Genomic DNA, 14,865 nt, shown 5'->3' with positions numbered 1-14,865 from the left:
TTTTTCACTATGTCCTTTAGTTTGGTTTGTTTTTAAATTTTCTACCAGATCGTAGTATGCCATGGCTAACTTCCTTCTCTGCAACAACAAGACTTTGGTTCACAGGAGTTGAAAAAAGTAAAGACGAAAGTTTTAAAAAACCAAACAATAACTTTAAAAAAAACCCTCAAATGTAAAAAAAATCCCAAACCAGCACAGTAAAAAAAAAAAAATTGATACAGAAACCAACCCCCAATAAATTTACCTTAAACAAGTAAAAAACAAAAAGTAAATCAGCGTTTTGAGAAGCCATTTTTAAAGCTTTCCAGACTTCTGGGAGGAGGGTGCAGGATTCTCTGTTCTTACCCTCCCACTTCTGTTGATTTGGTTTATTCAATTTGTTTTTGTCTCTTTGCCATTTATAAAATGTTGGCTTCTCAACACAACTTTCCATGAGGTATTTTTTTCTTTCAGGACAGAGAAAGATGGTTGAGCCATTTGCCTAGCCAGAGAAAGTAAATATTTCCCCTTTTATTCCCGTGTTTTCATCCTTTCTTCTTCGATTAAAGTTCTGAATTGTGTGTATTAGTTTTCTTTGTTTGCTTGGTTGGTTCTTTTTTGGTTAAAAGTTTTATTTTTCTCGCCTCCGAGTCTCTGTGATATCCACACACAAAAAGGGGGATTTGGATCTCTCTTTTGTGATTTTTTTCCCCCTTAAAATTCCCCAATGGTCTTCATTTTGCCGTTTTCTGTAGTGATGTCTATCGATTTTTGGTTTTTCTGGAAAATGTAAAGAATGCTGAAATTCCCATTTATTTTGTTTTGGTTTTTGTCAGGCACTGGAATATGAGTATTTTTTTTCAGAACACAGATATAAAAATAATAATAAAAATTACATATCCCGTTTTCAGAAAAATAACCCCTGATACTAGCCCCAGGTGGAAATTAATTGGAAGGAAAGGGAAAAAAAGCTATTGGTAGAAAAAAAATTAAATCAGCAAAGAAAATGTTCAAACTGATAGAACTTAACATACACATATTCAACACAGCTCATCCTGAAAGAGCCAAAGACTTTCAAAAAGGCCTCTTGTCCTGTAAAGATGTATTTATACTTTGTACCCTGTGAATAATCTAGCTGACACCTCTTAATGGATGTGATCCATATATTTCTTATTCCAATAAGAACCTGGAGGGGCAATCTATTGCTGTCTGTCTGTGCTTGGTACATTTGACTCTGGGCTTATAAAGCGACCTTTTCTAGGTCATATGTAATACATCAAAAACCAGGCAGGGAAATTTGGCAAATTTAAAGAAAACTGGTTTGTTTTTACCGTTCAAACCAGAGATATTTCACAAGTAGCTAACGAAGTTGTAGGTTGGCAACTGAGGTACTAAAAAAAATTGTGGACCAGTAATTTGTCGAATTCACTGCAAGGCCGGAAAAAAACTGAACATATACCCCAACAGAAGAAAGAGGGATCACTGAAGGACATAAATTAGGAAACCACTTTCCGTCACGGGAATACGGCGCCCGATTCATGTTACAGCCTTTGAAAATCCTAGACTCTGTATTCAATGAAAATTACCCCACGAAAAGTATAAAATTGCTATTCGTTTTAAAAACATCTCTTTTTTTAAAGTTAAAAAAGGAAAATAATATTTTTTAACGCAAGCTCATAAAATTAACCCCCCGCACCCACCCATTCAACCCTTCTGGATGCCAAACAAAAAGGAAATAAATAAGAATAAATAAACGAGTTTTGAAAGACATTCGACCAGACACAGAAGTTAGAAAAGTCTGTAAAAAGCTTTGGGTGAAGCTAGGACTGGTGATTTTTGGTGTGAGATTCTTTGTTCCCTTTAAGGGCTTTAAAGGGATTTTCTTTCTTTTTTTCTTTTTTCTATTCTTTTTTTTAAAAAAACAAAACAAAACAATCCCCGTTTGTTTCCTTCCTGAAACTGTCCAGGAAACTAGCAGATTGAAGGGGGGGAGGGGAGAGAAATAATGGGAAAAAATTATTAAACGAAACCACTGATAAAGCCACCTTTTGGAAGGTGTTTTGTTCTTAACATCAGGGGGAAGGGGGAGGAAAAAACAAATGGACGCCAAAAGCTTGGGGAATTCTTTTTGGTTTCTTCCTTTGTTCCTTTTTGCTTTGCTTGTTTGGTTGCTTTGGGTTATTATTATTTTTTGGTTGGTTTTTTGTTTGGCTGTTGCTGACAATTTCTTCGTTTGGTTTGGTTTCTTTCTTTCTTTTTGGTTTCACTCGTCGGCTTGTATGTCCGCTCCTTTGGCCCGCCACCGCGTCGGGAAAGGCAGAGAGAGGGAAGCTCCTCGGGCCCTCATTCCGTCTTGGCGTCCGGCTCGGTGGATCCGGGACCAGCCTGCCCCAGAGTCTGCGCCAGGTCGCTGGAGGAGCTGCATGAAGAACAGGAGGAGGAAGAGGAGGAGGAGGAAGAGGAGGAGGTCAAGGTGGGGGACTTGCTGGGCATGGAAGCGGCCACGGCAGCCGCTGCCGACACCAGCCCCACTCCTCCCGGGGCAGCACTCAGCAAGGGTAGGCCTGCGTGGTTGAGGAAGAGCGGAGAGGTCACGATGCTCTGGCTTCCGGCTGTGCCCACTGTGGTACCCAGGACCAAGTTACCACTGACATCAAGGCTGGTAATTGGCAGGCTTCCACCACTGGCCAATGCTAGACAGGGAGAGAAAACCACAAATTAGAGCACGTCTTAACTGGAGTTTTCCCACCATCATGTCTTGAGAGATTTCTGGCCAGAGTAACCATGTCCCAATGGCTGCTTTCTACAGCAGGGTCTCCAAGATGGTGTCTGTGGCCACCAAAGTGCCCACTGAGGCCTTCCCTGGCACCTGCCAAGTGTTTTTAGCAGACGGGCAGAGCCAGGCAAGCAGGGCTCCTAATTGGCTGTACGCACGTTTAAAAACATTGCTGTGGCGGCAGCTGCCGCTACAGCACAGGGATCTTCACGTGTGACTGAAGGTAAGCTGCGGCGGCCATTTTGTGATTGGCTCTCCCTCCTACGGCAGCCATTTTGTCCACACGCTCAAAAAGTTCGGGGAAAGCTGCTCTGGAGGGAGCCACCCATACCAGTTCTGTAACGATCAAGCCTCCCTCATCAAAAAAAGACGGAAGGACAAGGTGCAAACAGAGCTGTCATCGGTGGAATCCCCATGGTCAATGAATCACGTGATACGCAAAATATCAAGGTTTCAGCAAGAACTCCCCACTGCTCAACTGCCGAACACAGACTCATCCCGGTTCTGCCGCTCCCTCTCCCCCTTATCACATGTTTTTAAGAATTTGCATGGAAGTGCTGAAGCCAGATTGGTGGGGAGGTTCAGTGGTTGAACGTAGGTTTGTTTTTCCGCCATTGGGAGTGAGCCTTCCAGCACAGTGGGGCCGCGCAATCAGAGCGCGCACAGCTTTTTTTTCGCGCCAGTGGTGGCTACATTGAAATGTGGCTGAGTGGAACATGATTTCTGTGCCAAGCGTAAACTAAAATTAGACTTTCGTGCCAGCGCAGCTGCATGGGTAAAGAGTGCCGAAGCCGCACGTAAACGTAGCTTAGCGCGAAAAACAGCTACCGTTCTATCTGCGCATGTGCGTGGTGACATAGCTGCGCAAAAAAAAAATGTTTAAAAAAATTTCCATTCCGGCACAGCACGACAGCCAATCAGGACAAGGAAGAACAGAGCCTCTGAGAACACTGTGCGTTCGATCACGTGTTTGTGGGGAGTGTTGCCTTGCTCGAAACCGCAGCAGACACCGATGTCCTCATCAGACACACACTGCAGTGGGGAGAGTGAAACCGCGATGAAAAGGGGCTGTTCCTTTTGAAACCTGGTTGTATCCACCTTTAATTTCGCAGTGGGGAAATGGTCATCGAAACAATGCCCCCACCCAAAGCACGACTCCAACCCCCAGGGTAGGTTACATGAAACAGATGCATGGCATGGGGTGTGTTCTGAAAGAATGAACTAGTAATGGTTAGTGGGTGGGATGTGAAAAATGCATGTTATGGAGCATGATGCCTTCTTCTGTAAGGCAGTTGGGATGGGCAGGAATTCACAGCAGGCGTGAGAGTAAGTTCTGGTGGACTTGCAGGACCCTCCAACATCTGGCTCACATCTGCCCAACAGCTCACAGGCCCTGTGGCTCCCAGATTCATACATTCAATGCTTGAAAATCTTTGGGGAAGTTGGAACGGAAGGATTCGTGGAGTCCAATATCATCTTTTCGGTTTGGGCTGCCTAACCTTGATGCACCCTTGTGTTGTTTTTAGGCAGTCAGTGGTCCAAGAAGTTAATTTGCCAAATAGGTGCCTGGTATAGAGTTTGCCCACTGCTGAGAGAAGTCTTACTGGTCGATAGTTTGCTGATAGAGAGCTACACCGAAACACCTCATCCAGAAAGGCTATGCCCCTGTGGCAGAGGTCTGCAACCTGTGGCTCTCCAGATGTTCATGGACTACAATTCCCATCAGCCCCTGCCAGCATGGCCAATTGAACATCTGGAGTGCCATAGGTTCGCCACCATGGATGTAGGGCGATCTCCAACCATGTTGTGTGGATGCAGAGCCTAGATTTTCAGCATCCGGTATGGTGATGGCAGGAAACTCTGTAGCAATACCCTCAATGTGCACAGGTCACAAGGCATACTGGGAAAAGTGGAGACTCCCTGTGCATGGATGACTACAGACCAGCAAGCCAGTGTGGCATAGCACTAACAGCATTGACATAGAATCTGGAAGACCCAGGTTTAGAGTCCCCATTCTTCCATGGAAGCTTGCTGGGTGACCCTTGGCCTAACCCACCTCACAGGGCTGTTGTGAGGATAAAATGAAGGAAAGGAGAACAAATTTAAGACTTTTTGGGTCCCCATTGGGGACAGGGGCTGGGTATAAATGATGGAAAGTAAATAAATATTAAACTTCACTCATGTTGGCAGTGGCGTAGCGCCAACGGGACAAGGGGAGGCAGATGCCCCAAACATACCCTGATGCGGAGGCGTGGCAGGGGCGCAATGCGCATGCGTTCCCCGAGCGCCGTTCCCCCTCGCTCTGCCCCTGCATGCTGGAAAGCTGTAAGATTCATGGCTGCTAAGGGAGCACCACTGTCTCTGACTAAGCAGCCTATCCCCAAGTCTGGATGTGACAAGAGGTTGCACCTTAACAGCAGAGCCATGACTTGCATGATTGCCAGGATACCACAAGAATCCAGAAAAAGCTCATACTGTGAATTTTAGCACAGATTTCTCCAGAAACGATCAAAAACAGCAACCTAGTTTTTCATCTGAACAAAGAAGACCAAGGTCTGGTAGTTTTTGCCCCTAACATTTCGCCCGCATCTTTGGCTGGCATCTTCAGAGGCACATCACAGTGAGATGTGTTTCTCTCCGTGGCACAGCCATGTCTCATCGTGGCACAGCCATGCCTCCGAAGATGCCAGTCATGGTTGCGGGCAAAAGGTTAGGAGCGAAAACTTCCACGAGCGAAAACGGCAGCCTGGAAAACCCAGAACAGTCAGTTGATCCTGGCCATGAACGACTATACAAAGAAGTCCCAGTTTCTAGCTCTTGTCAGTTACAATAAAGCTATTCTTGGACGTATGGGACAATGTCTGATAAAACCTCAGAAGCCGCAAGGACTGCTGAATATGATTTCTAAGGGTTTTTGCCACTGTGGTCCTGGTGCTGGTGAAGGCAACTTGGAAAATGGCAGGATACCCCCAGCGATCTTAAAATAGCATCCCCTCTCCTCCATCACACAAAAGGAAATTCCTCTTCTCTGATGGCATCTGCTGTGGCACATACCTGCATTGTCTAAAAAAGTAAGATAATGGGGTTTTTCCCCCCACCTACAAAGCATTTGATCTTGTGTTGTGGAGCCTTGGTTGCTGGTCTGGTAGCGTCTTCTAGCAGCATCTCCTCTCCTGATAGTTTGTTCGACGTCTGTGGCTGGCATCTTCAGAGGATCATCTGAAGATGCCAGCCACAGATGCAGGCGAAATGTCAGGAGAGAATGCTGCTAGAACACGGCCATACAGCCTGGAAACCACACAGCACCCAAGTGATTCCGGCCGTGAAAGCCTTCGACAATACATTCTTTGATCTGCTTGCATAGAGTATGCATGGATCAAATCCTCACAATTAATTTAATTCCTTGGTTTTATCAAGGAACAGACTTAATTATTTGCAACAGTTCACATCATAAGAACATAAGAAAGAGCCTGCTGGATCAGACCAGAGTCCATCTAGTCCAGCACTCTGCTACTCGCAGTGGCCCACCAGATGCCTTTGGGAGCTCACATGCAGGATGTGAAAGCAATGGCCTTCTGAGGCTGTTGCTCCCGAGCACCTGGTCTGTTAAGGCATTTGCAATCTCAGATCAAAGAGGATCAAGATTGGTAGCCATAGATCGACTTCTCCTCCATAAATCTGTCCAAGCCCCTTTTAAAGCTATCCAGGTTAGTGGCCATTGCCACCTCCTGTTGCAGCATATTCCAAACACCAATCACACATCCCCACAAGTCTTTCCAGCCGAATGCGAGAGTGCACACTTGCATAATTCCTCCAGAAGTCATCCCCCCTTGCTGTGCACATGCATATGATGGAGACAGAACACGCACTCCCTCGCCAATGCACACAGCCCCAAACACACTTCCTCTTTCACACGCAAACAGGCTGGTGGGCGAATGGCAGAAATGGCGTGATGTCTGGGATTTTGTTTGCACCAACCTTGAATGGTGGCCAGTGGGTTGGTGGCCATTAGCGCTGGGTTTAACCCGGCGTTCACCCCTAGCACTGTGCTTCTGAAATCAAACCAGATGCAGCAGGTTAACGAGGGAGTTCACAGCGCAAAACACTCGAGCAATCTCCGGCAGCTCAGCAAGCAAATTTTGTCTTTCGTAGATCCAGGATGGCGGCAAGAGGACTCAGCTGGAAACACCCGCAAGGACATCTGTTCTACATGGATTCCACCATCTCCCTGAGGTTCTAGCCTTTAGTTTCAGAGAGACCTTATTATATTCTAGATGTTATGGGACTGTTAACTGCCATCAGCCCCTGCCAGCATGCCCAATTGGCCATGCTGGCAGGGGCTGATGGGAATTGTAGCCCATAACATCTGGAGTGCCAAAGGTTCGCCACCACTGCTGGAGGTAGAGTTGACAGCCCCTCAGTGGGATCTGGAAATCTCCCAGAATTACAAGCGAGTGCCAGATGGCAGAGATCCGGAGAAAATGGCTGTTCTGGAGAGTGGACTCTATGGCATTATATCCTGCGGAGGTCTTTCCCCAAACCCTGGCCTCCCCAGGCGCCACTCTTAAATCTCCAGGAATTCCCCAAACCAGAGTTGGCAACCCTGGTGTGGGGGATATAATACCCCTTATGTGAAGAGGTCACCCAAAGCCCCCTTCTTCCCCTTAGGGAACAAATTGAAGTATTACCTCCTGGTCCTGCCTCGGCTCCTGGGAAAAAGCTGGGAGCCATGAAGAGGCAGAAACCGAGATAAAATAGCCCCAGTATGTACTATCCTTGGTCTACTCCGGTGTAATTGTGCTGTGCAATAACGACCATGGTACCTATTTTTGGTTTACCCTGGATCAGTCCCTTAATATGTCTAAGTCTACAGTTCCTGAGTAGCCCTCTTGACCAGGAAATAAAAATTGGCCACAGCTATTGAGGGTGGTGATGGGAAAATTTTTTTAAAAAACCGAACCCAGCCATCACATATAGATATAGAGGAGGGCCTGTGATGGTAATTTCTTTATCTGGTAGGACAAAATGGGAAGAGGAAGTCTTTAAGTATCCCAGACCATAAACAGTTTTATAGGCCAGAATCAGCCCTATGGATTGGGCCGGGAAACAAACTGGTTACCAGTATTGTTAAGCTTAAAATTTGGGTGATATGATGATAACCCCCTAGTCAATGAATGAATGGCAGCGTTCCATTCTGGCCTAATGAAGGCAGCTCCTGTAGACCGCATTCCAGTAATGTACTGTTGATACGGGTCGATTCCGCACTTGGGTTATCGACCTAAGTTCGAGCTGCGTTCGACCTAAGTGCTCCGCACAACCACTGGGATCGAAGTGGTTTTGTACCAGCTTCACCCCATGTAACGGTCAAATTTCCGACTCCAGTTGGGAACTACTACTTTTTCAGGGAACCGCGCTCGAACTCAGCTCGATTCCAGTAAAGTGCGGAATCTCTGCTGCCTGGAGTCCCCCATTCAGCCAATCACAGCTGAGTCTTTAGGGCATGCGTACAGCTGGCCAATCAAAAAACGCCACCTTCGTCCCTCCATTCCTGTGCCAGTTTTTTTAATAACGTGTGTGGGGATAGACGGAACATGGCCGTAGAACAGCAGCCAATCGGAACGAAGCAGCGAAGAGGCACAGGATGATTCCGCCCTCCGAGCTGGGATCAAGCTGGTTGCAGTGGGGAACAACAATGGCTTCGACCTAGGTTAGTACCCTTCGCAGGGAACTGGGTCGAACCTATTTTACTCGTGTGCGGAATCGCCCTATGATGCCTGCACAAGCTTTGTGGAAATGTGCTGCTGCTGTAGCCTTAGGGCAGGTGACCAACCAGGATCAGACGCCCTCTTCCCCCCTACCGCTCAAACGGTTGCCGAGCCCTTGAAGGCCTTTTCCTCCCCTGCCACTTACCCCGTACTGGGATTCAGGCTTTGCAAGCCGATAGCCGAGTGACTGCTGCCGCTCTGGGGGCTAGGATTTGTGCTGTTGCTTGGGGGCGGCGTGACGGAGTTGAGACCGGTGCCTCCTGCTCCCACTGCTGTCCGACTGGGGGTCAGGGAGCAGATTGTTGGGGATAAGGTAGTAACTGCCCAAGAGAAGAGGACAGGAGGTTAAACAGAGAGGCTCTGGTCCTCTTAAAGCAGGAGGGCTGCGAATGTCACCAGGTCAGGGGAGCCAAAAAAACCAGAAGGAGCAAACCTTCCCAATGGAAAAATATAAGCCGAAACCATCAGATATATAAATTTAGGGTATAACAAGATCTGCGGGGCCATCCCGAAGCAGAGCTACACCCTTCCGAGTCCGCTGACTTTAATGTCGGTATCCGATACAACGTAAAGGCATTCCGAAAAGAAAAAAAAAGCATCAAGTCCATCCCACCCAGAGGAGAGCCTCGGCTACTGCAAGATGTAATGTGCTGCCATCAGCTCTGCTGGAGGGAAGATTTAAGAATATGGAACGTTCTAAAAGAGTTTGTTCATGTGATATGACTACAGTTGAAACACTTGACCATTCTTTGTTTCTATGCCCTAAATACAATAAGATACGCATGAAATACACGAATTCCATTTTCTTGCAATGTTCTCAGTGGCATGAGTGTTATAAGATACCCAATCTCCTGAACAGCTCTGATGTACTCTTTTGTGAAATTGTTGCAAATTTTATACTGGAAATTAGTCATTTTAACTGTATTTCTTAACCTTGTTTTGTTTTAAATTTTTGTCCTGTTTTATATGCCAATAAAGGCTTGTGTTGTGTTCTTGTGCATCAAGTCCAAGGGAAATATCTACAAATTGTTAAAATACAGCAGAACAATATCTACACAGTATCAAGTCCTCAGTTTTTATGGATGGCCAGATTGGAGTTCAACAGTACCTCAGACACTAACAAGATTTTGGGAGTATGACTTTTTTGAGAGTCAAAGCTCCTTTAGTTTGTTATTTCTTACTTGAGGCTGAATCAACGATGTAAAAATAATCGTAATAGGAAGAATATTAATTTGTTAATGATCAAGATGCAAGAAATTGTTTAGCAATGATGTTGTAGAGTCGGTGGGCAGAAGGTAGGGAATTCGAAGACTGTGTAACGTTCTCTCTGATAATATTAGTTTTGCGATCTCAAGATCCAACGTGTTAAGAGATAATATTCATACAGTTTTTGGGTAGCTGTATTATCTTTTTCTGTTTTGTCTTTACTCAACTTTTTCTTTTTTCTTTCTTTTTCTGTCTGTTAACTGTATTGAGAGGATTATTTAAAAAATTTTTTAAGAGGTTCCTTTCATCCTACAGGAAGAAGCTGGCAGGGGATGATGGGAACTGTAGTCCATAACATCTGGAGGGCCGCAAGTTTGACCCCTGTGCACTGCGCCACTGCTGCTCAGTACCACAGGGACCATTTGCCTCGACTTGCTCTTGGGGGGCAGCGGCCTGCCAGGAGTTTTCCCAGGAGATCTGAGGGCTGATTGGTCCTTGCCTTTCACCAGGTCTCAGTCCAGTTCCAGATGACAGTTCCTTCCACTGAGCTTCCAACCAACATCAATGGGACCGTGATGGCTAGGCCCCACTTCATCAAGCCCAGTTAATTCCCACACTTAGAAACATCCATATCAGGTCCCCTTGCCATCTGTAGTGTCTTTTTTAAAATTCCCTTGATCTGTTTTTTGAGACCCAAATGCTCCAGAAGCTCAGAAGTAGGACATTAAACTGACGGTCACCTTATATGCTTTGTTCCCAGCTTCTTGTACTCCTGCTTTCTGAACGGGAAGATTCCTTCTATAATGGCTGTTTCCCCGAAAATAAGCCCTAGCATGATTTTTCGGGATTTTTGGAGGATGCTGGAAATATAAGCCCTACTCCAAAAATAAGCCCTAGTTACAGATTCCTGGGCGCAGCTGATCTGGTCACGTGGGGGGGGGGCGCAAAAATAAAACACCCCCTTAAAATAAGAACTAATGCATCTTTTGAAGCAAAAATTAATATTAGGCCCTGTCTTATTTTCGGGGAAACAGGGTAGACTAGGGGTCTGCAACCTGCGGCTCTCCAGATGTTTCTGGACTACATGGGGGTGGGGGGGGGGGGGGGTGGGGGGGGGGGGGGGTGGGGGGGGGGGGGGGTGGGGGGGGGGGGGGGTGGGGGGGGGGGGGGGTGGGGGGGGGGGGGGGTGGGGGGGGGGGGGGGTGGGGGGGGGGGGGGGTGGGGGGGGGGGGGGGTGGGGGGGGGGGGGGGTGGGGGGGGGGGGGGGTGGGGGGGGGGGGGGGTGGGGGGGGGGGGGGGTGGGGGGGGGGGGGGGTGGGGGGGGGGGGGGGTGGGGGGGGGGGGGGGTGGGGGGGGGGGGGGGTGGGGGGGGGGGGGGGTGGGGGGGGGGGGGGGTGGGGGGGGGGGGGGGTGGGGGGGGGGGGGGGTGGGGGGGGGGGGGGGTGGGGGGGGGGGGGGGTGGGGGGGGGGGGGGGTGGGGGGGGGGGGGGGTGGGGGGGGGGGGGGGTGGGGGGGGGGGGGGGTGGGGGGGGGGGGGGGTGGGGGGGGGGGGGGGTGGGGGGGGGGGGGGGTGGGGGGGGGGGGGGGTGGGGGGGGGGGGGGGTGGGGGGGGGGGGGGGTGGGGGGGGGGGGGGGTGGGGGGGGGGGGGGGTGGGGGGGGGGGGGGGTGGGGGGGGGGGGGGGTGGGGGGGGGGGGGGGTGGGGGGGGGGGGGGGTGGGGGGGGGGGGGGGTGGGGGGGGGGGGGGGTGGGGGGGGGGGGGGGTGGGGGGGGGGGGGGGTGGGGGGGGGGGGGGGTGGGGGGGGGGGGGGGTGGGGGGGGGGGGGGGTGGGGGGGGGGGGGGGTGGGGGGGGGGGGGGGTGGGGGGGGGGGGGGGTGGGGGGGGGGGGGGGTGGGGGGGGGGGGGGGTGGGGGGGGGGGGGGGTGGGGGGGGGGGGGGGTGGGGGGGGGGGGGGGTGGGGGGGGGGGGGGGTGGGGGGGGGGGGGGGTGGGGGGGGGGGGGGGTGGGGGGGGGGGGGGGTGGGGGGGGGGGGGGGTGGGGGGGGGGGGGGGTGGGGGGGGGGGGGGGTGGGGGGGGGGGGGGGTGGGGGGGGGGGGGGGTGGGGGGGGGGGGGGGTGGGGGGGGGGGGGGGTGGGGGGGGGGGGGGGTGGGGGGGGGGGGGGGTGGGGGGGGGGGGGGGTGGGGGGGGGGGGGGGTGGGGGGGGGGGGGGGTGGGGGGGGGGGGGGGTGGGGGGGGGGGGGGGTGGGGGGGGGGGGGGGTGGGGGGGGGGGGGGGTGGGGGGGGGGGGGGGTGGGGGGGGGGGGGGGTGGGGGGGGGGGGGGGTGGGGGGGGGGGGGGGTGGGGGGGGGGGGGGGTGGGGGGGGGGGGGGGTGGGGGGGGGGGGGGGTGGGGGGGGGGGGGGGTGGGGGGGGGGGGGGGTGGGGGGGGGGGGGGGTGGGGGGGGGGGGGGGTGGGGGGGGGGGGGGGTGGGGGGGGGGGGGGGTGGGGGGGGGGGGGGGTGGGGGGGGGGGGGGGTGGGGGGGGGGGGGGGTGGGGGGGGGGGGGGGTGGGGGGGGGGGGGGGTGGGGGGGGGGGGGGGTGGGGGGGGGGGGGGGTGGGGGGGGGGGGGGGTGGGGGGGGGGGGGGGTGGGGGGGGGGGGGGGTGGGGGGGGGGGGGGGTGGGGGGGGGGGGGGGTGGGGGGGGGGGGGGGTGGGGGGGGGGGGGGGTGGGGGGGGGGGGGGGTGGGGGGGGGGGGGGGTGGGGGGGGGGGGGGGTGGGGGGGGGGGGGGGTGGGGGGGGGGGGGGGTGGGGGGGGGGGGGGGTGGGGGGGGGGGGGGGTGGGGGGGGGGGGGGGTGGGGGGGGGGGGGGGTGGGGGGGGGGGGGGGTGGGGGGGGGGGGGGGTGGGGGGGGGGGGGGGTGGGGGGGGGGGGGGGTGGGGGGGGGGGGGGGTGGGGGGGGGGGGGGGTGGGGGGGGGGGGGGGTGGGGGGGGGGGGGGGTGGGGGGGGGGGGGGGTGGGGGGGGGGGGGGGTGGGGGGGGGGGGGGGTGGGGGGGGGGGGGGGTGGGGGGGGGGGGGGGTGGGGGGGGGGGGGGGTGGGGGGGGGGGGGGGTGGGGGGGGGGGGGGGTGGGGGGGGGGGGGGGTGGGGGGGGGGGGGGGTGGGGGGGGGGGGGGGTGGGGGGGGGGGGGGGTGGGGGGGGGGGGGGGTGGGGGGGGGGGGGGGTGGGGGGGGGGGGGGGTGGGGGGGGGGGGGGGTGGGGGGGGGGGGGGGTGGGGGGGGGGGGGGGTGGGGGGGGGGGGGGGTGGGGGGGGGGGGGGGTGGGGGGGGGGGGGGGTGGGGGGGGGGGGGGGTGGGGGGGGGGGGGGGTGGGGGGGGGGGGGGGTGGGGGGGGGGGGGGGTGGGGGGGGGGGGGGGTGGGGGGGGGGGGGGGTGGGGGGGGGGGGGGGTGGGGGGGGGGGGGGGTGGGGGGGGGGGGGGGTGGGGGGGGGGGGGGGTGGGGGGGGGGGGGGGTGGGGGGGGGGGGGGGTGGGGGGGGGGGGGGGTGGGGGGGGGGGGGGGTGGGGGGGGGGGGGGGTGGGGGGGGGGGGGGGTGGGGGGGGGGGGGGGTGGGGGGGGGGGGGGGTGGGGGGGGGGGGGGGTGGGGGGGGGGGGGGGTGGGGGGGGGGGGGGGTGGGGGGGGGGGGGGGTGGGGGGGGGGGGGGGTGGGGGGGGGGGGGGGTGGGGGGGGGGGGGGGTGGGGGGGGGGGGGGGTGGGGGGGGGGGGGGGTGGGGGGGGGGGGGGGTGGGGGGGGGGGGGGGTGGGGGGGGGGGGGGGTGGGGGGGGGGGGGGGTGGGGGGGGGGGGGGGTGGGGGGGGGGGGGGGTGGGGGGGGGGGGGGGTGGGGGGGGGGGGGGGTGGGGGGGGGGGGGGGTGGGGGGGGGGGGGGGTGGGGGGGGGGGGGGGTGGGGGGGGGGGGGGGTGGGGGGGGGGGGGGGTGGGGGGGGGGGGGGGTGGGGGGGGGGGGGGGTGGGGGGGGGGGGGGGTGGGGGGGGGGGGGGGTGGGGGGGGGGGGGGGTGGGGGGGGGGGGGGGTGGGGGGGGGGGGGGGTGGGGGGGGGGGGGGGTGGGGGGGGGGGGGGGTGGGGGGGGGGGGGGGTGGGGGGGGGGGGGGGTGGGGGGGGGGGGGGGTGGGGGGGGGGGGGGGTGGGGGGGGGGGGGGGTGGGGGGGGGGGGGGGTGGGGGGGGGGGGGGGTGGGGGGGGGGGGGGGTGGGGGGGGGGGGGGGTGGGGGGGGGGGGGGGTGGGGGGGGGGGGGGGTGGGGGGGGGGGGGGGTGGGGGGGGGGGGGGGTGGGGGGGGGGGGGGGTGGGGGGGGGGGGGGGTGGGGGGGGGGGGGGGTGGGGGGGGGGGGGGGTGGGGGGGGGGGGGGGTGGGGGGGGGGGGGGGTGGGGGGGGGGGGGGGTGGGGGGGGGGGGGGGTGGGGGGGGGGGGGGGTGGGGGGGGGGGGGGGTGGGGGGGGGGGGGGGTGGGGGGGGGGGGGGGTGGGGGGGGGGGGGGGTGGGGGGGGGGGGGGGTGGGGGGGGGGGGGGGTGGGGGGGGGGGGGGGTGGGGGGGGGGGGGGGTGGGGGGGGGGGGGGGTGGGGGGGGGGGGGGGTGGGGGGGGGGGGGGGTGGGGGGGGGGGGGGGTGGGGGGGGGGGGGGGTGGGGGGGGGGGGGGGTGGGGGGGGGGGGGGGTGGGGGGGGGGGGGGGTGGGGGGGGGGGGGGGTGGGGGGGGGGGGGGGTGGGGGGGGGGGGGGGTGGGGGGGGGGGGGGGTGGGGGGGGGGGGGGGTGGGGGGGGGGGGGGGTGGGGGGGGGGGGGGGTGGGGGGGGGGGGGGGTGGGGGGGGGGGGGGGTGGGGGGGGGGGGGGGTGGGGGGGGGGGGGGGTGGGGGGGGGGGGGGGTGGGGGGGGGGGGGGGTGGGGGGGGGGGGGGGTGGGGGGGGGGGGGGGTGGGGGGGGGGGGGGGTGGGGGGGGGGGGGGGTGGGGGGGGGGGGGGGTGGGGGGGGGGGGGGGTGGGGGGGGGGGGGGGTGGGGGGGGGGGGGGGTGGGGGGGGGGGGGGGTGGGGGGGGGGGGGGGTGGGGGGGGGGGGGGGTGGGGGGGGGGGGGGGTGGGGGGGGGGGGGGGTGGGGGGGGGGGGGGG

At 59.0% G+C, this 14,865-nt stretch overlaps 1 protein-coding gene across 1 annotated transcript in view; it reads right to left on the bottom strand.

Moving 5' to 3' along the window:
• Positions 1–1,898: 1,898 nt before the first annotated feature.
• The window catches only part of POU2F2 (POU class 2 homeobox 2), a 59,040-nt gene continuing 46,073 nt past the window's right edge, over positions 1,899–14,865 (bottom strand). Inside the window, exons 2-4 of the mRNA XM_048501702.1 lie at positions 8,666–8,840; positions 6,734–6,807; positions 1,899–2,672 (exon numbers count right to left, since the gene is read on the bottom strand). Coding sequence (XP_048357659.1) covers positions 2,323–2,672; positions 6,734–6,807; positions 8,666–8,840 — 599 coding nt within the window. The 3' untranslated portion in view covers positions 1,899–2,322. The remainder of the gene's footprint in view (positions 2,673–6,733; positions 6,808–8,665; positions 8,841–14,865) is intronic.

Source organism: Sphaerodactylus townsendi, linkage group LG06 (genome assembly GCF_021028975.2).
Source record: "Sphaerodactylus townsendi isolate TG3544 linkage group LG06, MPM_Stown_v2.3, whole genome shotgun sequence".
In the NCBI taxonomy this organism is placed as follows: Eukaryota; Metazoa; Chordata; class Lepidosauria; order Squamata; family Sphaerodactylidae; genus Sphaerodactylus; species Sphaerodactylus townsendi.
The sequence above is the reverse complement of the archived record's forward strand: the minus strand, read 5'-3'. Positions and strand labels throughout refer to the sequence as shown.